The 25026-nt window shown below is 37.4% G+C and overlaps 2 protein-coding genes across 2 annotated transcripts in view; one reads left to right on the top strand and one right to left on the bottom strand.

Annotated features, from left to right (window-relative positions):
- Window positions 1–25026, top strand: part of LARP7 (La ribonucleoprotein 7, transcriptional regulator) — a 64731-nt gene that overhangs the window by 7210 nt on the left and 32495 nt on the right. The window contains exon 2 of the mRNA XM_075150306.1: window positions 939–983. The gene's annotated coding sequence lies outside the window, so the exon portion shown is untranslated. The remainder of the gene's footprint in view (window positions 1–938; window positions 984–25026) is intronic.
- ZGRF1 (zinc finger GRF-type containing 1) lies at window positions 446–24488 on the bottom strand. Its single transcript, XM_075150320.1, has 28 exons — window positions 24415–24488; window positions 24222–24302; window positions 24042–24098; window positions 23404–23589; window positions 20838–23046; window positions 20442–20524; window positions 19675–19773; window positions 19055–19228; window positions 18256–18361; window positions 18066–18172; window positions 17698–17848; window positions 16103–16761; window positions 14671–14809; window positions 13930–14114; window positions 13302–13489; window positions 12563–12702; window positions 11232–11378; window positions 9613–9727; window positions 8589–8848; window positions 7198–7357; window positions 6450–6527; window positions 5439–5586; window positions 4332–4459; window positions 3870–3993; window positions 3247–3423; window positions 2991–3125; window positions 2094–2355; window positions 446–799 (listed from the first exon to the last, which is right to left on the bottom strand). Exons 1-28 carry the CDS (start codon window positions 24433–24435, stop codon window positions 684–686), a joined length of 6435 nt encoding a protein of 2144 aa, XP_075006421.1. The 5' UTR covers window positions 24436–24488; the 3' UTR covers window positions 446–683.

Below are 25026 nucleotides of genomic sequence, written 5' to 3'. Positions count from 1 at the left end.
CTTTGTCTCCTCCTCCCCACCGTTCGTACGTTAACCCCTGCGCCTCCTCTATACGCCTTTGAGACAGCCTAAGGACAAACTTTTGCCGTGGTAAAGATGATGAACTTTTCTTGTCCGAAAGTTCCTGACACAACAGCACTCTTTTTCCAAACCCAAATCCTTCAGCTTTTGTGTAGTTTCGAAACACAGCTGAGTGATCTTATCCTAAAACCTATAAACAATCTAGATATAGGTCAAACCCTTCTCCTTTTGTTTTGTTGACATCCAAAGATTTAATAGACCAGGGACATGTAATATTTCTTTGGAGAAAGCACTCTCTGTTTTATTTATCCTTTTTATTATTTTAGCCATGCTCCTTCCTAAATGTGACCCATTTGTAAACATGCGAGATGACAGAATTGTTCTAAGATACAGTGTTACGTGTATATCTAATCTGAAGAATAATGAAACACTAATAATACAATTAGGTATTTTGTAAGCATAAAAGGACTTCAGTTATCAAGCAGGTAAAGTCACTTTATTCATTTTTAGTCATACAAACAAGGGGTCAAAAACAGAAGTGTCAGTGCACTGAGATACAGACAAAAATCTTCCACATTGAATATAAAAATCAGATGTGCAATCATTCTGATCAGTTTTGTAGACACTCAATTCATATTTTCTTCATAAACTAGGCGCACATATTATTTTTCCTTTTTCTTATTCTGTTCCTCTTCCTTCCGTTTCTCCAAATAACACTTAAGAATGTCATTTAGCTGCTGCTCACACTGGCTTACATGTTGTAATCCATTTTCCCATCCTAAAAGCAGCAATAAACAGGATAATTACATCTCTCTTTACAGCATCCATCATGTAATTAGTCTGTGGTGATGCGAACATCTATTTCCCCAAGCCTATCACATGGCTATAATATTTCTACTTTGAAAATTGTTTTTCAGAGTTCAACCATTAACGAGATGCTTCCTATGATGTCAGCCAAGTAGGTGAGTAAAACAATTCCTCTCTTGGCACCTGTTCTTGCCGTGATCTGTCGCTTTAGGGACTGAGCATCCCTTTGTAGCATCTGCTGAGGTAAGGCCCTACCCCCTCCTAAAGGGGATGTGCCTCGGGGGGTTCTGGGGAGTGGGATTCAGCCGGAGTTTATGGAATGTACTTTAGAGGTTTGGACACTATTTCACCATCTTTTGCTGGTCTAGTTCAAAGAAAATCACCATGGAGGAATTTCTGATGAAATATAACTAATGCTTTGAGATACCGACTGTCCCATTTCCATGGGGACTAATTCAAGTGCCAACGAAGGGAGAAGCTATGGCCCGTCTTTCCCAAGTGTGCGTACCGCTGAGAGGAGAGAGACACCCAACTGAGGGCTTTGTTCAGGCATTTTAAACACCTTCTGGAAAAGTTGCAAGGGGTGGAGACAGGCACCATAAGGTGTTTTGGTTTGGGTTGGGTTTTTTTAGGCAGGATTAGCTTTGAAGTACGTAAATACTCAGTTGCAGTAAACGTCACAGCAAATATGTAGAAACTATTAAAAACTGATTTTCAAAAACTCTATTTCCCTCTGTGGTCCAATAAAACAAACACATGTATTCACAAGACAGTGACGTGTAAACAAAGCAATCAGGAATTACTTGGTAGAGTTAGCTGATCTCTAATAGCATTGGTTTCTTTCTAGTAGCTCAAAATTCATCTCCCAAAACCCATGAGCTACGTAAAAGCAAACGAGGAGAGGACTAGAAAAATCAGTAATGGGGTTCACAGTGTGCTCTTTGTGTAGCTATCCGATAGCATCAAAAGAAGAAAAAGTCCCATTACTGGATAACAAATACCCTTCAAGTATAAAAACAGTTTGCAGATAGAACTGCAAACACGCAACTTGCACACTTGCCAATACTTGCATTTTCCTGCAATATACTATATTTTAGATGTAATAAATATTCTGTTTTATATAGTATGCATACCATATACTTTATATATTACACGGTGTGTATAGCATATATACGCACACTATAATAGATGAAGTGTATTATACATAGTTTAAGTAAAGAAGAAGAGCTGCATGGTTTCAAAAATACAGGAAAAGAAAATATTACCTTTGCAGTGATGAATTACTCTCCCCCACAGTCTGTTCCTACTTAAACAGGCCAGATTTCCAACAATCAACAAATGCCTCTTTGCTCTCGTTAGTGCAACGTTCATTCTCTTTTCCGAGTCTATGAACCCAATTTGTCTTGTTCTTACACACGACAAAACAATGATCTCCTTCTCAGCTCCTTGGAATGCGTCTACAGTGGACACCTGGACAGTTTTAACTTCAAAAGCCTCAGAGTGTACGCCACTAAGCCAATTCTGAATCTGTCGACAAATGGATGTGGACGGTGATGAGTTACGCTACTCGCAGTCAGTCACTTGCCTTGCGCAAACAGACTCAGCAAGTCTGAGCCTACAGAAGATGCGAACTAAGAAACTGGAGAGTGCAATGGCAGTAAAACCTCAGCTAATGACAGGGAAATACTACGCAGTGAACCTGGATTTGACGAAACACCAGTGCATTTCAGTGTGGCAAGCGGTGCTTCCGCTTCCTCATCCCAGCAGCCATGTCAGGCCTTGGATGACCGGGTGAGGTTCAGCTCCAACCTTGCTAAGCAGATGCCTCTGTTACCTGTCCTTGTCACACATACCAGTTTTTAACAGCCCCGAACTGATTTATGAATATTATGTCCAATTAATTTGCCAATTTTCTGAGCGTGCATGTGGAGCAAAAACAGAAAGACTTTTTTTTTTTAATCATGTGTTTGAATTAGAAGATTTTGACTAATTTTAGAGGAAAAAATATAGAGTGTTTTTTTTTTTTTTAAATGAGAAAGAGAAGTTATGGTAAACTCTAGTTTATCTATCCAGCGTTTGTTTCTCACTTCTGAAATGAAACGGAGCCTATGTTTAGAATAAACAAATACATTTAAGAAAACTGTTTTATTGATGATACAAACCTTACACATCTGTGATTTATAAAGAGTAATCACACCAATCGCAGATCCTTCTATTCCACTTGCAATCAGAGCCTGGATGAGCTTGACTGTAAAGTGAACTTCTGCCATGTTATAAAAGCTGTTGTCTCTTTCGATCTGGAAATAGGGAAGAAGATTTCCAATCTAGCTCTCACAAACAGCAGAACGCAAAAAGAAACACAATGGAGGAAAAAAATGTAATATTGACTTTTTATATAAGAAATGTTTAAAAACTTACTTGCTCTACCCCATTAACACTATAAAAACATAGTGTTGGGAGCCAATCCAATAAAGGACTTCTGTCTTTCTCGGAAACACCATCTATCAGATTTCCTTCATAGAACAGCTCGTTGGCTATGGCACTAATAGCAGGGTGACATCGGTACTGTGTCCGAAGAAGTATTGTTTTATGTCCCTAAAGAATGATGATACAGGAAGTGTGACTAGGAAGAAGAATTACTAAATATTTTGCAATGCCAGCTAGGTCAAACAAGAAATAAGTGGAAACAATTCCTGCAGTAAGCTGGCTTAACCTTCATGCATTCACTTCAACAAAAGTTAGAACAAATACTGTAGCCCCTGATTCTTCTACCTGGATTGAAAACTGCACAAAAAAATGAGAAGGCAGAACTGTCATTTGTTTTCAATCCATTCTTGTTTCACATTTGTTACGCTTACAAATTTCCGTGCACTGTGAAAGTAACATTTATAGAGAAATGCACTAGAATGGAATCAGCCTAATTAAAAAACAGGCTGAAACACTGATCCTCTGACATCTAAACCAGAACTCTTTTAGTGACTTCAGTGGACCTACAATTTCACCCTCCATCTTTTCTAAAGATTGTGATTAGTAGTACATACCATTAAGCAAAGCCGGTCAAAGAGGGTCTGCTCCAATCCCTTTTCATGAACACTCTCAGACCCTTGAATAGTTGGCGGTAATTGCTTAGGGTCTCCAACAAGGACTAGCTTTTCACACTGAAACCTAAATAAGAATGTTAAACAACAAGGAAAAAAGTTCTAAAAAGGATGTCAAACTATTCGTAACAAAAGCCTGTGCTGTGTTTATATATCACAGATTGCTTTCCATCAGGCTCGCTTCTCCATCACGCTCTTTCCACAGTTAAAATAACATGGTAACTCAAGGAAGGCACCTAAGAGCAGGCCTTAATTTAGAATTACTCTTCTTGCTCTACTCTACTCCAAGGTGAGACCTCGGAGTTCATGTTCTTAAGAAGACGTGCAAGGTTGGCAATTATTTGAGGTTGCGTCACTGCTAACTACAAGTTATTTCTCTGCTGAAAGACAAAAGGAAGGCTGTACCTTGCAATAGGAAGGAGAGACGCAGGTTCGGTCATCTGACTGCACTCATCCAGCATCACTACGGGAAACTTAAGAGTATTCAGACAAGGGAACGGGCAGGCAGCACAGGTCACTCCAACCACTTTTACCTTTGTTATTAGTTAGGGGAAAATGGGTAGACAAAAAGTTAAGATCGTTGCAGTTAATGTCTGTGCAGTACCTAACTATAGCTTCGGCAGTAGAATACACCTAATTCACGTTTAGCAGTTCTACTGCATGCTGCGTCATACTCGCTGGGTCTCAAAAAATTATATTCTAACTTGCAGTAAAAGGCACTGTGTATGCACGGAGATGGAGCCAAGGTTACCATTTCTTATGCTTGGGGTGTTTATATCTGTTCACAGATTCATGTATTTCAAGACCAGATCTGGTCTAGCACAAAGAGAGTTCAGATTACACAATCCTCCAAAACCTTCTGAGCCCCAGCAGGAAAAGTGGCAGCACTGACCACTAGGAATAAGCACAAGAAACAAATTGCTCAGATCTGCTTTGCTACAATTGCTTTATGGCAAGCTGGGATTTTTACAATCTAGGACTGAGGAGAAAAGGCAAATAACTGGAAAGACCAGAAATTGAGAAGATTTTTCTACAGAAAGTAGTAATCTTAAAAGGTAGTACCTTGACGAAGAGTTACTTGAAATCCTCTTGGCAGCTGATACTCAACTCTAGGATAGATTTAGCTCAGTCGTTATCTTTTACCTTTACGACTATATAAATTTTAGTTTCAGGATGAGAGTGCAGACTAGCTGCGCTCAGAAATTTTTCTCTCCCCACTTTGTAAGCTCGACTGGTCATGTTAAATCAGATTGCGCTAAAGTTCAAAAAGGGTTTCTGTCTCATAATATATCCCTAAACAGCAACTGCAAGTTCAACTCAAAGAAGTCATACGCACGTAAGACACTAAGCTATACCCGTGGAATCAAACCTGTCCTAGTCCTAACATTCATTTCATTTTTCAAAACTAGGAGCGTGGCAGGTGTGAGAGGAGATTCCCAGTTTCCATTTGCTGGGCCTTGTGGATTAGACATAGCAAATCCCCACTTTCCCATCCCGCCACTTTGACTGTACCTGTTGCAGTATAGTTTTATTGGTCCCCAGTTTATGTTGCTCAATACTCTTCTTTACGTATACTTTTTCAACTGGAGTTAAATCTTCTTTCATGAGAGCAAGCAGCTCTTTTAACTGCTCATTTTCGTTTCCTGAGCCAGCATGTAAACTTCAAAAAGATTTTATAACGTGCGTTACAATGATTGAAAATAACAGTGCTTTCAGTGTTCGGTGAACACCCGATATAGAAAAATAATCGTACTTTAAACATAACGGTACTTTACAACAAGGTACTAACCTATCCCGAATCCAGCTGAGATAGAGTAGTATAACACCTGTTTTAAAACAGACCTTTATATCCACCAGCTCAGACCCTACCACCCCAACCAGACACATGCGTGTAGTAAATGACTTCTCCAAGCACACAGCTGATTTCAGAGTGGAGTAGAACTGAGGAGAAGCTTTTCAATCGTCTACCATTTTATACCCTTGGCATGCTACTGACACCAAGGAACGGAAATTTAATCTTTATTCATTTTGAACTTCACTTGGTTCTCTCAAATTGTGTTGAAAGTACTATGTAGATTGCTTACTTTTAAGTAGTTAAAGGACAAACCCCAGAAGACTATAGCAAAGATAACTTGGGTAACTAGTACAGAATTCATGAGTTGTTACCATTAATTCTCTGAACGTTAAATTTATGACTACTTCCTCCTAGTTCTTATCACTACAGCAGTACATATCTATTTCAAGTCTGTCTGTTTTGCTTTTCCTCCTTGTGTCGACTCCCGAATCTGTAACTGCCATTATTTTGTTCTCTTCTACTACTTCCCATTTAAAAGCATTAGCTCTATTCAGGAACAAATGACATTCCCAAATCAAAGTAAAATTTCTCCACTGGGGGTGGGAGGGAACCCTGAGATAGGCATCTTACAATCACATTTGAATTACTTCCAAACAGTAATTTTGCAGCATGCATACTATCATGAATCTTAAAATCGCTTCAGATCGCTCAAAGATTAAGATTCTTACCTATGGGGAAGAATTGCTTTGGTGATTTTCCTAATACTTCCCACTCTGATAAAATCCTCAAATCCAAGATCGAGTAGACTTCAAAGAAAAAGAGACGATACGCATTACAGAAATGCAAAAAGAAATTTGGAAAAATTTAAAAGTGGTTCTAAAAAGGCTAACACACACACATCAGAACACTGAAGAACACAAGCTTCTGTGATGAACCAAATGAAGTAACTCGGGCCACAATTCAAGTAAATCTAAGTAAATTACCTCATCATGATTTGTCTCAAAAATGCTTAACGCCTTTAATGATTCTCCTCTCATAAATGGTCTTCCATTTGTACTTTCTCTTCCTTCTTTTATCCTTCCAAACCACAAGTTTTATTTCGTATTAGCTTCATGCTGAAGCTTCCCAAGTCTGACTTTCTCAGCCTCTCCCTCTCTCTCCATCCCTCCTTCCCCTGTCCCTACTACTACTTCCTAAAGCAATACTACTTTCTGTCATGATGGATTTTTATAGTAAATTTGATGAGTAGAGCCCAATATTAATCTCATTTAAATTTGTGCAGCCAGCCTTACAGTCTTTTAGCATATGCATGCTGTGCAAAGGAGCAAGGGTGAAACTAAAGCCCGTGTGTGACCCTTTCTAGGGAAAGAATGCAATCTTTTTGAAGTGTTATACTGGAATACGAACACAATTATCTTTACCATTTAAGTGCCTTATTGTTTTTGGAACAACAGTCTAAAAATCTCAGTAACCTACCCCAGCAGTATCCTGTCAACAGCAACGTTAGTGGAAGAAGCAATGAGGAGTTTCCATGGAGCTGGCCTTGGACCCTCCGTGGTTTCACTGCTTTCAAAGAGTTGTACTAGGAACAAGATCACAACAGACAGCAGATAGCTCTTCCCTGCTCCAAAAACACCTGGTATTTTGGAAGAAAAAGCCAAAGTTACAAATCAAAATTTTCTAGAAAGTGCAGTTTTAATCAATTGTTATAACTTAAGTTTATCTTATGAAATATTATGCTGTGATTTCCTGTAAAAACATTGCACGTGCTTGCTTCAGCAGCTCTAAGTTTCTAGGGGCAACCAGTTGCCTTACACTTTTATGCATTTACTGCCTGCGATAAGTTTAGAAAAAACTACAGAGGAGGGGAAGCGAAGGTATTTTTCCTAAATTTTCTGGTTAAATACATGCATTACTTGCTAAGGAGTCTCATCATACATTAAAAGAATATAAATACAAGTATCTGCATGCACATCTCTCATACCATGTCCTCAGGTACCGAATAAGGAGTTTGAGAGATGATTATTTTGGAATGACTAATAATTTTACCTAGATTAATATGCCTGACAGCCTAACAAAAGCTCAGGCAATTTCAGTCTAGTGGTATCTGTACTAAGGGTGTCATTATTGTCAACGTATTTACTTTGACAGGATCTGAAAACTTATGTTTATGGCAACTGCTTTTCTATACTGATTTAAAAAAAAAAAGTCTTTGAACTAAGATGTTACTATCCTTTTTGTACATGTTGAAAAGGGATAAAGCAAAGATAGAAGGAAGTATAAAACAGCAAGGAGTAATGTGTAATAGAAAAAATTTTACACGGTAATTTAGCAAACCTGATACATGACAAAAAGCGTTTTTAATATGAAAAGAAATAAGCAGAAGACACCAAACAACTCTCATTTTGTGTATAGATCTTGCTAGGAAAGAACTCTATACTTGTGCAAAATCCTGCAAGAGGCAGAATGCAAATTCAAGGTTCAAAAACTCTGTGCTGATAGAATGGATGTTTTAATGTCAAGGTCATTATCAGAGGGGCCTCATCCAAGAAATCAATTTTCAGGAAATGCACGAAGTAGGTGAGGACAACATCGTTATCAAAGAGTTTAAAAGAATATTCCATACACAGAGGCAGTTTATTCAAGCTCACCTCTTGTGCTACATTTAAAATAAGTCAACATTTACCTAGATGTAAGAATCTCCCTTTAAGTCTGCCTGGAATTGTAAACATATGATTAAGGAAACAAGTCTACTGTTTCATCACTGAGAGAATTTGGGGATATTTCATCAACACTTGTATTACGTATTAAGTAGCATTTTTTCAAAGATACAATAGCAGGAATTTTTACAATTATTTGCTATATACCACGTATGATTGTGATAGGGAAATTCCGATGTTCTTCCACTGGTTTGATATTTTCACATGAGGTCATCATCTGAGCTATCCGCATCAGTGATGTAGCTTGATCTGGGTTCAACGAGAACGTTTGGATCATTTTTTTAGCTAGTCCCATTGCCACTTCAGTGCTGACAGGCCCATACACCATCGTACGTTTCAGGCTGACGGCAGGTGGAATAAATTTTCTTTTGTTGACTCTAATAGTAGCGTTTTCAGAATCAAAACTCCTAAGAAAAATACAATGGTCAAAAGTTGCGGTATAATACTGCATATGTATAATTTGTATCTCATGGTTCTGATGCTCTTATTCACCTGACATTGAAATGCTGAGGCTTTATGATTAACAGCTGTCATAATTAAAAGTTGCTGCCCCCTGCACCCTGACATACACCTGGGCTGTATATTCCTGCCCCTTACTACTTCCCTGGGCGAAAGCTGGATCATATGAAACGGGCTTTGGGGTTTTATCATTCTTGCTGTATGTTAACGCTTTCAATCTGACTTACTCTAAGGCCGCGAGACTGACAGAATTAAGAGTGGTAGAAGAATGTAGTCAGAGGTAGCAGGGTTCATTTAATTACTTGTTTTGTACAGTGAATCGTAAGCAGTCTTGGAAATATCCCTACATCACTCCGATTCTCCAAGAAAATATTTTATTTTTACGTTTTATGTCAAGTGACTCTAAATATTAGGAAGGAAAAACAGTTCCACTGAACCCCTACGAAGCATATACATTAACTTGATGCAGATCAGTCAGTGACTGTACTATCAGTATTACAAAAAAAACTTACAATCGAGTTAGAGTTAAGCAACCGATACATTTTCGTTTCCACATAAATGAAAATTGCCTTGTCAACAGTTCGTCCCTTGCACAGTTTTTCTCATTTTAGTTTTTCTCGTCCACTTTTTAGTAGGGCAATTAATTGTTGTTTTTTTTTCTGTACCTATTGAAATATTTTATGTTCACAGTATCACTGAAACAGTAACTTACGTTTTTAGTAGGTACGGTATTAGTGGTAACGTAGATGGATTGAAGTGCTCCTCCATATTTCTTAAAGATGTAAGCTCACCGCTAGCATTACAAACCAGCAAGGCATGAACAAACACTGAAAACGCCACAGAAAAATAAAATTAGGAAAAAATGAAATTGGCCAAAATTTCAAATCAGCTAGATAAATGAATTACAAAATGCCAAAAAAGTAATTAGCCTCCTGTAACAGAAACCAAATTAACCCAATTACCATGTCTGACTGAATATTATAGATGAGGAGAGACCTATTAGCCCTTCTTTTCAAGGTGTGTTACTTTGAAGTATTTTGTGATTCCAACATTAGGAACCTTCTGGGAAGGAAGCTTAGATAAAAATCCTTACACACGGCCTCTCTCTGCACTTAAGGCCCACTAACCTTACTGTTTCCAAAACACTGATGACAAAATATTACAAAAAACCCCAAACAAAAAAGTTAAAACCAAAAAAAAAGGATGGCTGCGACTTAGTTAGGAACAGCTTGCTAAAGAATAAAAAGGTCAGCAGTTCATTAAAAACCATCAGTGCTACGTTTAGTAATATTTTCTTTTTAAAATACAAAGATGAAAATAACTATAACTAGACGGTTTTGTTTTTTCTGAATTTTAAAACACCAATTTTTTAGTCATTCTAGACTGTAGCAACAAAGGCACAGAAAGGAACGCCGGGACAGCTAACTCACAGATTTAATGCACGGCTTTTTATATAAATATAACTTTTTCGTAGTGAGTTGTTTGGGGTTTCTGTTTGTTTGTTTTTCACGGACAGTAACAACATATTCATAGAATGATAGAACGGTTTGGGTTGGAAGGGACCTTAAAGATCATTTCGTTCCAACTCCCCTGCCATGGCCAAGGACACCTTCCACTAGACCAGGTTGCTCAAAGCCCCATCCAACCTGGCCTTGAACACTTCCAGGGATGGGGCATCCACACCTTCTCTGGGCAGCCTGTTCCAATATCTCACCACCCTTGTAGTGAAGAATTTCTTCATTATATCTAATCTCCATCTACCCTCTTTCAGTTCAAAGCCGTTACCCCTCATCTTATCACTACATGCCCCTCTCCAGCTTTCCTGTAGGATCCCTTCAGGTACTGGAAGGCTGCTGTAAGGTCTCCTCGGAGCCTTCTCTTCTCCAGGCTGAAGAACCCCAACTCTCTCAGCCTGTCTTCATAGGAGGGGCACTCCAGCCCTCTGATCATCTTCGTGGCCCTCCCTGGACTCGCTCCAACAGGTCCATGTCCTTCTTTTGTTGGGGGCCCCAGAGCTGAACACAGTATTCCAGGTTCCTGTTACCTACACTCTGACAGTCAATTTGCATTCTATATTATATTATTTACTACATTACTTATATTATCTTCATTCTTCATCACCCATTTAGAATTTCTTAGCAGCTACTTTGCAGGCTTAATTACATTAAGCACTGTATTCAAATCACATATTCAAAGACAAAAAGAAAAAAATACTGTGAATAAAATCATGTATTAGATTTGAGAAATTCTAATCTCATCCTTCATTGCCGGCCAAATTTTTCCCTCAATAGTCATTTCCCACAATTCTGAATTATTTGGTGTAGAACTCACTATTTGATTGCCAGTTTGAGGGACAGTAGCCTTTCAGTGGTAGTAATTCTACTTCATTGTTGGAGGATGGTCCAAAGAAAGCACTACTTGCAATGAAAGTATCAAGAAGATCAAAGTTCAGAGTCTTCGAAACAACCCAAATATCATCTGTCAAAACAATACAGAGTTCTCATAAGCTTCTTCTACTGCTGTCTTTTAACGAAAAGGAAGCTAGACAAAATAGCTCAGCATTTGCTATGCTGCAAATGAAACCACGGCTAACGTGAAAATAGAGGGTATTATGAAGTCCTAAATAAGTGTTAGTTCAGTTCTAAAAGAATGAATAAATAATTCTTCTAGTACTTACTGTCTGAAATTGATGGTAAGTGTAAGTTCTCTCCTAGTGCACTTAGCAGCATTTGACTTCGGACAAATCTGAAGTATTATCAATTTTGAGAGTATTTGGAACAAATCGCTGAAGTATACTACAAATCTAGTTAACCACACTTTTGCCAAAGAATAGCAAGTACTGAAATAAATGTACATTTTCCCTTCCCTTTCAAAACCAACTCATACTGGAGCCTGCAAATGTTCTGTTTTATTTGGCACACCTGATGGGACTAAAGCTCACTACGCTATTTCTATACCACATATTGCAGAGCACAGCAAGGGAGATTTCGAAGTTAGGAGCAGCAACGGTGCATATATATTTGCCTGTAACAAAAATGATCAAAAATTGTCATAGACAAGAAAAAGTTTTGCCCATGGGGAGCTTCAGAATTTAAAGTTACAAAACCCTGATTTGTTAGAACATTTCAGTCTGTACATAAAGTGTGCACAGACACGTTTCTTTCTGCCTAATTTCCTTTGTATCATTTTCAACAACAAAGTGAATAAACTATGAAGATACGGGTGTCAATCCCAAAATTACTGAAGTGAAATGAACTATTGAGACTATCTGGATCAAATCACTGAATGTCCTCCAACTTTATGACATTTCAGTAAATTAGAAGAGATACGCAACAACTACCGAAACACCAATTTGTACATCAAGTTTTCCTTAAATATAATCTATTTTAACACTGGGCTTTCCTGAAACTTCACGATGCACAGATTTAATACACTCCAAACCCAAGGACATGGAATTTATATTTTTCTAAGGTAGTTGAACATTCACAAGAAAAGATGGATTAGTGAGATATGTCGTTGCCCTTCTAGAATGAGAATTGAATTATCAGGGTTGTTAGGAGTTTAAAAATAGGATCCAGTTTTTCTCTTTAGATTACAAATTAAAACTTGAAAAAGGCACAACATCACATGGACAATTCTTCTGATGCTTAAGATTTGCTTACCTTTGCTGTAGAGAGAGTAATGCTCCTTTCTGCTTAGTTTGAGGTATAATTTGGTTTTGGAATCACCATCAAATCTGGCAGGTGTATTCATAAATTTCTTGAACTTACTACATCGCTGTGTTTGAATTTCAAAGGCTCTCCTGTTAAATTGTAATTTTAAGAAAAAGTATGTAAACAATTGGCACATTTTGGATTCATCATCAAAAATAAGAAAGCTCCACAGATTGGACCAAATTATCCAGTGCAGATCTTGGTGGTTGTTCATCATCGTACGTTACCAAGTTTTAAATACGTTTATCTTGACTGCAAAATACTTCTCTTGTATTCAGCCATAATTAAATTGTTTCCCCTACAGTTAAGCAGCACAGAATAGCCTTCGATACAACTTCTAACATGAAAATTACAATCACTAAGAGAATAAATCAAATTCTCCTATGAAAGATTAAAGGAACAGTAATTCAAATGCAACAGTCATAAGGGATTTCATTAAGCAATTGATCGAGTTGCTGGTAAGCAGTTTTGGTTCTTGCTGAAAAGAGTGCCGGCCTGAAATGCCATTGCTGTGAATATTATTCTTTCACTAATTTGGCTTTTACATTTCTACACAGAACTGTAGCCTCTTTAAACATAGTTAGTGAAAGTGTCTGTTAAATGCTACTGAAATCCAGAGCTACTGGAATATTTATAAATCCTGCAATTCACACAGCACTTGTGAAAAGGGCATAGCGTTTCAGAATACCTCACCAAAAGCTGGCATCCCTCATAGAGAGAAATCTTTTGACTTCTGAGGTACGTCCCAATACTTTTAATATCATGAAGCACTACACTAGGTCTGGATTTTATCTGTGCAGGCTTCACATCTTCTATCCACTTGAAAAACGAACACTGCTCAGCTTTTGGGGCATCACAGGCATAGAACAAACGACCCTAGGAAGGGAGGGGGGAGAAAAAAAAAAAAAAGACTATTAGCACATTAAAAAAAGTAAAGCAACGCTGCTATAGAAATAATCAGATAAACACCTGTGTTTTCACTGTGTTTGGCTGAAAAACACAAGTGTGTTCCCAGAACTCTCACCTTCTGAAGCCAGTATGTGTAATCACACCATACAGAAATCCCATATAACCTAGAAAATTATAAATTCAGGTCTTCCTCGCTACATATATAAAAGGTGTTTCTGTATGGAGAAAACTATTACATCAACAATTCTGGACACGAGTGGATACTACAACTGATCTTAAAAGTGATCTCTGTAACACATCACTTCAACCTGGAAATCATACAGAATTGCCCTGTAATTGTTCACACAATATGGTCTATATGCCAAACAAACACCCAAAACTGTAAACAAACAAGGAATAAACAGCACCTTGTTTTGACCTTCTTTTTTAACCATAACAAGCTTAGCAGGATGCATGTGATTGCAGAGTGGAACGCAGCTTTCTTTGCTCTCACTTTGCCCATCTTTCAATGAAGAGTAAAATGATATATCCACTTTTGAAAGAGCATTGTGTAATCTTTGTGACAACTCAAATAGCATTATGTTTAATTGCTCTTGACACAGAAAGGAGAATAAAAGAATAATTAGTACAGCCTTAAAATGGTTACACAAGTACACAACGTTCAAACAAATGCATTTTCATTTGAAACTTTCAATGCAAAATCTAAATCAAAATATTTAATCTGAGTCCTAAAAGAAACCATGTGACCTGCAAAATTCACATATTGCACATGCAATTAATTTCTTCCAACTGCCTTACTTTCAGTCAAATCACATTTAAGTATATGACTCCAAATGATCCAAATACTAAATAACTGTTAAAAAAAAACCAAACAAACAAAAACCCCACAAGCTTAGATAGGAATCTAAAGACTGGTAAACAGGCACAAGGTTACATAGTTGAACAGAGGTGTACTGGTCTTTTGGTCTGTCTTGGCAATTTTGGGTATAGACTGAATGTATTTCAGTATATATCTCTAAAACCAAATGCACACAGTTGTTCCAACAGAGGATGTTGATGATCTCTCTCCCTCTCATCCTGCTCTATGGAGCTTCAGAAATAGACTGTTTAAAAATGACGGCACTTTACATAGCATGGTGTAGACATACCTGTCAGAGCAGCCTTAAAAATCCGTTTGTAGTGAACGTGAGACTGAAACACAGTTGGTATGAAAATCTTTCTTTTAGGAAGATTAGCGTATTTTACTTTATCCACATTAGGAAAAGACAACTCAGAAATCATTATGTCCTAAAAAACAGAAAAATGAACCATTAAAACTTGCAAAACCTCAAATGAAACAAATTTTGATAAATGGCTACTGTAAAAACATGCCAAAACCTACAATTTTTCTTCTCTTTCTCCTTTTTTGCTTTTATATATTGTGCTTTCATTAATAAGTACAACTAAATAGAAAAAATGCAGGGCCTACATTCTGCAACCAGAAGTTTCAACATGAAGACTGTCAATGAAGAATCAGTTTTCTGAAAGCAAAATACAAATCCCTTTCACCAGAAATGTTTGCAGACTTTGTTAACTGTAAGTACAGGAGCATGTACTCCATAGGACTGCCAATAGGAGTAAAATTAAGTACACCTGCAGCTACAGCATAGAGCTTGGACTGCCATTTAGGATGCACCATGAAGTTAAAATGGACCCCTTGACAAACAGCCTGCATTTATAATAACACAGGTAATACTTTCAAAGGCTTTAGAGTAAACGATGTAATTCAGAATCATGTTTTCAGCCCTAGACATGGGGAAGGAGCACGCAAACCCCATTTTTATATATATGTAAAAACACATACAATGTGTATACCAGTGTGTATATGAAATATACTAGTTATTTCCACACCTCTTTCACATGAGTATTTTACTGTACAGTTTTAAAGGAAGAGGAAACACAGCGTACTAAGTTTGCGTCAAAAGAAAAAAAAGCGAAAAATCTAAATTTTCATTAACTCTCAAACACAGCCTTTTGACAACTTTCAAAACTTGTCTTTTGGTTGGTTTTGGTTTTTTTCCAATTTACTCCATTTGTTTAAGACAGTCTACTGGTCACAAACAGCTGTGCTAATTGTTTAGATGCTTATTCAATGTCATAACTTACTTTACCACAATTAAAACTGAAGAAATTTAAAATATTTTAAAATCAGAGTCTATGGTTTGAAGCAAGATACGGGTATTCATTAAAATGATGCTGATTTCACAATTAAGAAAAACTCTTTTTGAAAACACGTTCTTGCCAGTTCTAGATGACAGAACAGCCCAACAGCTTTTATTTCATCCTCCTGCCATCAACATTCAGATTAAAAATCTAAATCTGGCACTGTGCGCGCCAAGGAATTACCTTTACAAAGGATTAGTCACAGCGCTTAAAAAAATACATTAGAAGCTGAGACTCTTTTGTGTCACTACGTATGGAGAAACATTTCATCCAATCGTACCGATAATATCTTGCAGGAAACGAGATAAATGCAGTTACTTTGCCCAGAAAAATGTGTTTCTGTCACTTATAACTGTATTTGCTTGAGCAGTTACACACCTGGCCGTCTCCTGTTACCGTATGGCAGCTCAGATGACTTAACACCTTTTGTGTCGCTTCAGCCAAAGGTGTCAGACTTAAGTGCAGAGAAAGTAACTTCCTCTCTGAAATCAAATCTTGGTTGCTGGCATTTGCACAGCATTTACCAAGCGTGCTCTTCGCTGTCAGCAGAGGTGCAGAGCCGGGAGCGCTTTTATTCACAGCGCTGCTCTCTCCTGTGTCACCCAGCGGCATTCCAAGGACGTTCTCAGCACAGATGTCATCAGTCACTTCCCTATCGTCGCTGTTTTGAGTTATCAAGTCACACGGAGCGCTGTTTTGATATTTTAGCCACTTGCTTTGTCTGTATTGTGAAGTCACGTTAGGGAACACTGGTTGTACGGATTGCCTTTGTCTGTCTTCCGTATACTCTCCAAACACAGAGGTTTCATAATTTCTGTCCTCGGGGCCAAAAGCCCTAATAGGAAATACCGCTGACTCGTTGTATAAATTGACTACTGAAGACCCGACAGATTGCTGGGCCTCCTCGCTCTCCGTTGGATAAACTGCGTCAGGAATCTTCTCAGTGGCAGGAAGAGTGACAAATGGAGTTCGTGGTTTAATTGTGGGTTTGAATCTTGAGAGGTTGCATTCCTCTGGATAGCTGGGTTTCTCCCGTGCTGTAGGGCAAATACATCTTACAAGCAACTTGTAGCACTTACGGATGGCACGTTAACTTCAGATGTACAAGAAACTAAGATAAGGAAAGAATTCTAAGATCTTCCTTTTACACCCTGTCTTCTAATTGGCAAGCTCTTTGTGTCATGCCTGTGCAGCACCACACTAAATTTCCATATGGCGTGAGTGATTTCAACTGTGATTCTTTTAATACTTAAATCCCTATATTCAGAACACATTTCTGTAGGCACTCTGTTTGTATAAAAGAAAATGTTCGGTAGGAATGATTTAAACATTATTGTGTCTTGGAGGTCATTAATCTGATATTCTTGGTAGGTCAGTGACAGCTGCCAACTGGAAAACAAACAGCTTAACATTTGCTCCTTTTCCCGAAAGGATCAGCCACTGGGTAAATTAATATTAACCAATGTAGATAAATAAGCATCCTTTTGACTATGTTCACTATTAATAGCGAATGACAGTCACTGATAGGTGTCAACTGGAAGTGGATCAGAGGACAGCTGAATACGGAAGAAAACTAAAAGCAGGTAAATAAATGAAAACATTAGTATGAATTAGAAGCTTAGCTCACAGCCTTTTTTCCCCCCAAACTAGAAGCTGATTTTTCTTTATAAAATTAAATCACTCTTCTGAACTCTCTTTCAAGAGAATATGATTGGGGTGGGCGGGGAGCATGGAATTCAAGGCTAATTCAGCTGATTTGGAAAACACTGTTTGAAATTGTGCTTAAAAAAAGTAACACTATGAAAAACGTGTGACAAACACAAATCGAACTCTGTAGTTACCCAGACGTATCTCAGTGTATTTCAGCACCCAGGGTAACTGTCTTTTATAGCGCAACTCACTGAGCTTCAAAAATCCCCAAAGATTTTCTAGCAAAAATATTGTAAAGTGCAATTATAAATATAATTCCTTACTGAAAAAAATTTCTGAAAGTTCTGGTTCACTTGGCAAGATCCTGTGTATCAGGGGCTCCTGGATGTCTGCAATAGTTCCCTCACTTCCTGAAGCTAGAGAAATTGTAGAGTCTGGATCCAGTGAGGAAGTCAGTTCTACTGATGAAATCATCTACAGATGAAGAATTAACATGTCAAGTGAATGACTGGAAAAAAACCTTGATTAAAAAAACCATCATTCTTTTGTCACTATTCTCTCTCTCATCATTCTAAACAATTGAAATGTCTCTCAGAGTTGAGATAAAACAGTTTCAAAAATACAAAATTGCTACCATGAACACACAGGAAATAAAGCCAAAACGATCTAGAGGAGACAAGTCAATTCACACCTTGTCAGGTTCCCATGAAGTCCACTGCGTTTGTCTCAAATCAGAACGTGAAGGTGAGCTTGACATTGTCCATGGTGGAACTTCAGAATACATATTCAGTGCCAATGCTAGGAAAAATACGCGAAGGACAGAAGTCATGCAGAATAATTGTTCTGAGGCCAACTGCTGCCATTCTTTTACTTTCACTTACGGGCCTGATCTATTCTTGACTCTTTAATAATGTTAGACTTCTTTTGAAAATTCTCTTCTCTGATAAAGTTGGTATCATCCTCATGAAGACTTCTTGAGCCTGGAGACTTCACCAAAAAAGCATAAGCAGAAGCTTGTTAGAAATTAACCTGTTTATTCTCTATATAAATATTATCTTTGTGTCAATCTTATTTCTAAACACTTTATTTCTAAATCTTATTTCTAGATATAATTCTTCAGCATCTCTAGCCCATTCTGGAAGTAAAAAATGAAATATCAATTTTCTTCCATTATTTTAAATACTGAAATATATACTGCATTAGAAAAAAATATTTTATTTAACATTACATGCCATGTTTCTTTGCATCCAGGAAGAACAGAATCATAATCCAAGAAAGAAAGTTTTAATCCTTGCTTTGGAACTCTCTAACAATTATATACCAAATTTCAAATCCAGTTAAGGTGACTATTATACTGCTAACACCAGGAAACAATCATTGTAAAAGCCCTCTGCCACTTTTCTGTAGAAGCAATCTCTCTGTTTAATATCACACATTATATTTTTCAAAGTGAAAGTGATCAGAGAAGAAAAAAACAAGTTACATCTTGCAAACGCATACTCCTATGACAAAGATGAATAAAAGTAACTGCAAAGTTTTAACCACAAAGCACTACGTTCAATTCTTAGTGATTTTGACATCATTGTAGTATTCTAAAAGTGAAGTCTCTTTTATCCTACATTTACAGGATACTTTCTTGCACTAAGGTTAGCAAGAATAATTTTGAAAAAATTGTTTTACCTGTCTTAAGTCAGAAAGGACATAATTGCTTGAAAACAGAGGTGACAAAAGTCTCTCAGCTGCAAACTCCTTATTATCTGGGTACTGCTGCCATCCTAGCTGTGAGCAAGAAGCTCTCAACATTATCTCACTAGCTGCTGATCCCTTTACTTGGTGTCCTTGAAATGCAACAGGCTACGCGACATATTGGAATTATCATTAACTGAAAATAAGTACTGTTCTGGAACTATCTACAGTCAATAAAGGTACTTTTTATACATACAACAAAAATAATCTGTTGAAAACTGCAGAAGAGAAAAAAAATCTATGCTTTTCTCTTTCTTTCTCTTGCACTCCTGCAACTCGGCAGCAATAAAGTTTTTGCACAAATCTCTGTCAACAGAAAATCGATACTCTGATATAGTATGTTTAGTCGTCTTTTTGTATTGAAAAATTTGAGTTTAAACCTCTCGGTGGAAAAATTCCCACAAACAAATGTACTAACAAGTGACGAGAGGTCCATTATGAGACTGGTTAAATATTTATTAGGACTTACTGTAATATATTGCAAATAGTAATTGCAAATGAATTGAAATTTAAGAAACACTATTCATTATACTTCGATTCCACAGAAATTGTACCTTTGGGTGGCAGTCAGATGTCCTAGGGTCTCTTTGGGCCGCTGCTATAGGGAGAATACATGCCTCTGTTTTCTGTAATAAGTCGTCCATACAGTTCGGCTGCATATAAAAGTATCAAAAGCTAATTAGTCTAACAATTTGATAACAATTTAAAGTGAAAAGTTAAGCTAATAAATCTCTTGTATTTATACAAGAGAAAGCATTTTAAATTACAGACTTCTTATTTGGAAGCCAGAACAATCCATTATAGCATAAGAAACTATGTTTGCTTTTCAAATGGGACAGGAAAAAGAAAGAATTTAATCTAAAATCTTTCTTTCACTTTGGATGGAATGGAAGAAAAAGGCTATTAATAGCATTGGGCAAAAATCCATGTGAAGCATCAAGCACAAACAGATTTGCCAGTATATTTCAAGCCAAGTGCTGAAATTCCTAGGAAAGCCATGCATTCAAAAAGATAGTGAAAGAAAAAAAAAATAGATGGTAAAAGAAGATGGGGTAGTGAAGGAGAAGTACCAGACATACTAATGTGATGTTAAACATAACTAAATATCAAAACTTGCATTAAGTTTCTTGTCATACATGAGACCTCCTGAACAGTTATTGGCAATAAGGTCTGCAAGAGGACATCTTCAGTTTACTATCAGCTTCTTAGTCGATGCCTCTAAGCCTCTATAGTTTCATAAACCAAGAATTTTATTCAAGAAGCCTGATGAAAAATGAATTTATCTTGTACAGATAGATATACGTAGTCAAAAATTGGTTACCATAAGGCCAGAAGAATCAAAGTATGAACAGGAAGATGCCTGTATACTTTCTGAGTAAGGCACTTCTGTAAACTGTTTTGTAGCTACAAGAGATGGAAAAGCATAATAAGTTTCAGTTATAGTATTCTTTTGACATGAAAACATCTGGGCTTGCAAACCTTACCCATGCAAATAATTGCCCAGTTAGGATTTAACTGAACTAAAGCGAAGAAAGACACAGCTTTGGAGCCCACATTGTTGCTTTAAACACTAAAAATTGCAGGAGGGAACCTTCATAACAGATCACTCCAAAAGTATGATTCCTGAATACGAACTGTCCAGCAGAAGAGATAAGAGCGCAGGAGTCAGATAGGTACAGTCATACAGAATTCACTTTAAAATAGAAGCTGACCTAACCTTCATCTTCCACAAGGGGTTCAAATATTTCTTTAGAAGTCTCTGCTTCATATAATACGCTATTATTTTCCTCCATCTTTTGTAAGCTTTCTAATGCTGTGCTATGTTGAGTCAAAGCTCTTAGAAGAGCGATATTGTTTACCAAATCAGGAAGATCTGATGAATTTTCAGCCATTGCCGTGCATTTCAGGCAATCCATTCCTATTCTTTCATCTTTGCAGGCTTCATGAAAGGCATTTATGCTCTCTGCATTTTCAAACTCAGTTTCACCTATTGCGGTTTCCTCTGAGGATGAACGGTCTTTCCCTAAAGGATAGGTAGAACTTCTGGAAATGAAAATATCTTCCTTACGTGAAACACCAAATACCTTTTGATGGTCTCCTGCAATGTACTGAAATGAGCCATAGCTAGGATCTGATTTTCGTGACAAAGCCAGCAAAGGACTACCTGATTTAATGTCATCACTCCTAGTACCCCAGAAGTGTTCTAAATGAACATCTGGGGATTTCATGCGTCCAAGCTGTATAACATCTTCTTCGGTCCTTTCGTCCATTGCAGAAATTATTCTGCTGGTAGGAATACATGAAATACTTTCAGTTTTCTCAAATGTACTGGTTTTAGGGTGACATTCATTAACATTTGTGTCACCAGGCAAAAGATCAGAGTGCTTGCTTTTTATCCGTGACATGCCGTTAACGGTATGCGCCGCACAGCCATCAAGATCCTTCTTATTGTTTGTGGCTTCAATACTTAATTGACTTTCATTAATGTCTTTTACGTTGTGTCCATCACCCAGAAGTTCCACTTCCATTCTGGTCTGCTTTGCAGAGTCTTCTGCAGTTCTCCCTGTATCTTCGACATGGTTGTCACAAAGCTGAGATGGTATACCCTCAGTGCAGTGATTTCCATCATTCTCTCCGTCAAATGTTGAACGTTTGACTCCTTCGTTTTTACCGTGTGTCACTAATTCACAGCAAGAATGCAGTCTTAACGCGGTATTTTCTGCTGTATCTTCTCCCTTGAAGCAATCTGGACTTTGTGAAAGCATGTCTCCTTCCGCGAGCTTATTCACATCTCTTTCACACAGGTCTTCATTGTCTGTGTCATTAAAATCAAAAGCCGCCATTAGATTAAAGTTAACCTCCATCACCTGTTCATCTGGACCATAGTCTTTGCCATACCTACTTAATTCCTCCTTTACAATTCCAGTTTCAGTCAATGTTACGTCCACAGAGAGCTCCAGGTCACTAGGCGCTCTTTCTGAATTTTGTGTTGGCTGAAGCTCACTTGGCAACTTCCCAGATGAACTCTCCTTAAGACGGTTAGTCGCTGAATGCTCCGTGTACCTGGAGAGATTTTTTTCAAAGGTGATTGGACTTGCTGAACAGGAGACGTCACCTGAGGATGGGACAAACTGGCTGTCGCTTATTCTACTTATGGTGGATTCAGGTAGGAAGCAACTATTTGTATTGCAGGGATCTTGTAAATCTTGACTTAAATTATTTGCTTTTTTGCCACGTCTCTGTCCTGTGACTTCTTTATCACAAGGTTGTTCAGCTGAATTTAGAAGCATTTCAGCATTCCATTCCTTTTTATCATTTACAGTTCCCTTCGTAAAAGGCAGGTGCTGAATACTTTGAATGAGTCTTTTGGCAGGGCTGCCTGAAAAAGCAGGTGGGATTGTGCCTTTTTTGTTATATAAACTATCTGCCTTTTCTGATGCCTGAAACCTAGAAAGACATTCTGTGCCTTCAGACGATGTTTGCTCTCTGCATCCTTGTGTTGGTTTGGACTTCAAAAGAGCTATTATCTGTGCTGTGCTCCTGATGTTGTGTGACACTGTCCCGTGACCGGCTGTCTGACTACTAGATACGGCGTGCCCAGTAATTAGAGGAGATGCTGGCTTCACAACCGACTGATCGGAGTTTTGCTTCTCTGTCTCCTCACATCTGTCAAGAAATGGAGCTGAAAGCAGAGAGGAGACAGACATGTGTTCTCTATCATTATCCACACACGCATCTTCACGAAAGTCTGCAGATAGATTTGTTTCTGCATCCTTCTTGCAAATCGTAGAAAATAATGGAGAGGTAATATAAAACTTGGATGGAAAAGTACGCTGACACTGCTTAGATAAAGGCAACATTGTTGGTTTTTCTCCATCTTCCATTGTTGATATTTTCTTTTCAACTTGGCGTGGCCCTTGGAAACCCTAAGAGAGAAATTCTAAATTAATTCTACTCAGAAATCAAGTTCACATTTTATAATCAAATGTTGAAAATAGGGCACGCTCCATAAAATATATTCTGATCAAGTAGCACATGACGATTCCACAGGTGTGTAGAAATAAGCCCTTGCTATTTTCACTGCAGCCTTAGCAATAGCAATCCTGCTAAACCAAAAAGATTTAGTAAACTCTGGGAAAAACAGCTACCGGTAACACGTTCTGGCTTACAGTTCCAAAAAACCAGGAAGACATGATCTATATATTGACTATTCATTAAAAGATGTGCCCTTTGTGTTTTAAAATGCATGTTAATATCAGACATAACTTGAAATGAAGACATACTGTAAACTTCCTTTTCAAGCCGACAGACAGGTGTCTTGGAGGCAGAACACCAGGTTTTACCCCATTTCTATCCACTGCTGGAGTTTCTGCTTTCCTTGGCTGATCGTCAAAACGTTTTTCATTCAATTTTATTGCTTCAACTGTGATCAGATATCGTTCACTTTCTAAATTATCTCCAACATTCACCTAAAAAAGAGAGCAGCAGTTGTTCAGCTGAATTATATAGTGTTATACAAGAAACAATAACAGTCTTCTAAATATAGTCTTCTAAATACTTATATGTAAAGATTTCATAAATTTACACCCGGTATATCACAGCTGCCATAGAAATACTTAGATTAAAATATACATATACTAGAAAGCATTAGCACTTAGCTTCAAGTTATGCTTATTTAACATATCACTGTAATAGACTGCTTTTACCCAAAAGCAATAAAATTCCATAAAATCTCTACATTGGTTCTGGAAAAGCAATAAGACTTATCAATAAATAGAAGCTGTTTTTGCTTTCCATTATTTGCATTGCAGCAGACTTGCATATCCACAAGAACTACCTTAGTTACCAAACAAAGGTTTGAAATGCTTCCTGAAACACAAACCACAATCGAGCATTAAAAAAAACTCCAAACAAAATATACCTGAGATTTTATAAAAATACTCTCCAAACATTGTCCTTTATCATCAAACAAGACAGCCTGTAATGACAAAATAGAATTTTAAATAACTAATTCTATTTCACAGATCAACTAGATAGCTACTGACAGTCCAGCAGTAGCAGATGATACTAAATTCAACGGTATTCAATCTGAGTTGTTCACCTTATTTCCGCCACTTCTAATCCTCAGAATTCCATCTTGCCACGTTTTTGATTTTTTCATTTTTTGGTGAGTGTATAATACCTGTTTAAAATGTTGAAATAGTAATAAGTAAGAAAATATTTTAATAATACAGCAGCTACAGTGTCTTTTAATGTATTTCCACTTAATTTACACAGTGTTAAAAATCACTTACAGTAAATTCTTGAGAAGCCATTGCTTTGGCAAAACAGTCTTCCAACAGCTTATTTCACTAATATTCACATCTTCAGGCAGCCTGAGAGACAGGGAAATGTTCCGAATCCACCAGAGTTGTGAAGGAGATGTATTGACAAAGAAGATAGATGTCAGTTCACTTTTTTTTTTAACTCAAAAGAAGCAAGCTAGATGCAAGACAATGTCAAAACAGCGGGGTATAGCTGATGTGAACATTTTAAAGAGAAACCTTGAAAATAATCTAACAGAAAGATTACTGTTAAAAAATGGCATTTGTGTAGATGCCAACATATTTTCAAACTTTCAGGGGAATTCATTCATTTAAATGAATGGCTGGCAACTCTGAAAACTCCAGTGATTATACTGCTATTCAGAATTAACACATTATCCTAAACACTTGCATCAAAAAAATACCATAGAAGGTATTAACGGAATAACTTTCTCTCAAGTTTATTGACTCTGGACTTGGTCATGCATGCTTAATTCATGTTAAAGATAACGGACTCTCAAAACCAGTTACCCATGAAGTCAAACCTCCTTACGTATTTAAAGTTAGATCACAATAACTTGTAAAACAGCCTTGGATGATGAA

The sequence above is a fragment of the Calonectris borealis genome, chromosome 4, assembly GCF_964195595.1.
Source record: "Calonectris borealis chromosome 4, bCalBor7.hap1.2, whole genome shotgun sequence".
Lineage (NCBI taxonomy): Eukaryota > Metazoa > Chordata > Aves > Procellariiformes > Procellariidae > Calonectris > Calonectris borealis.
Note: the sequence above shows the minus strand (reverse complement) of the source record. Positions and strands in the feature narration are given on the sequence as shown.

What these genes read in the sequence shown, in the direction of transcription:
- ZGRF1 (XM_075150320.1), bottom strand. Translation starts at nt 24,435, where the DNA reads ATGGCTTCTCAAGAATTTACT. An exon ending in TCCTTTCTGACTTAAGACAG is followed by an intron (nt 18,362 to 19,054) that starts GTAAAACAATTT and finishes TTTTTGGTGAAG; the next exon opens with TCTCCAGGCTCAAGAAGTCT. An exon ending in CCCTATCACAATCATACGTG is followed by an intron (nt 7,358 to 8,588) that starts GTATATAGCAAA and finishes CCAAAATACCAG; the next exon opens with GTGTTTTTGGAGCAGGGAAG.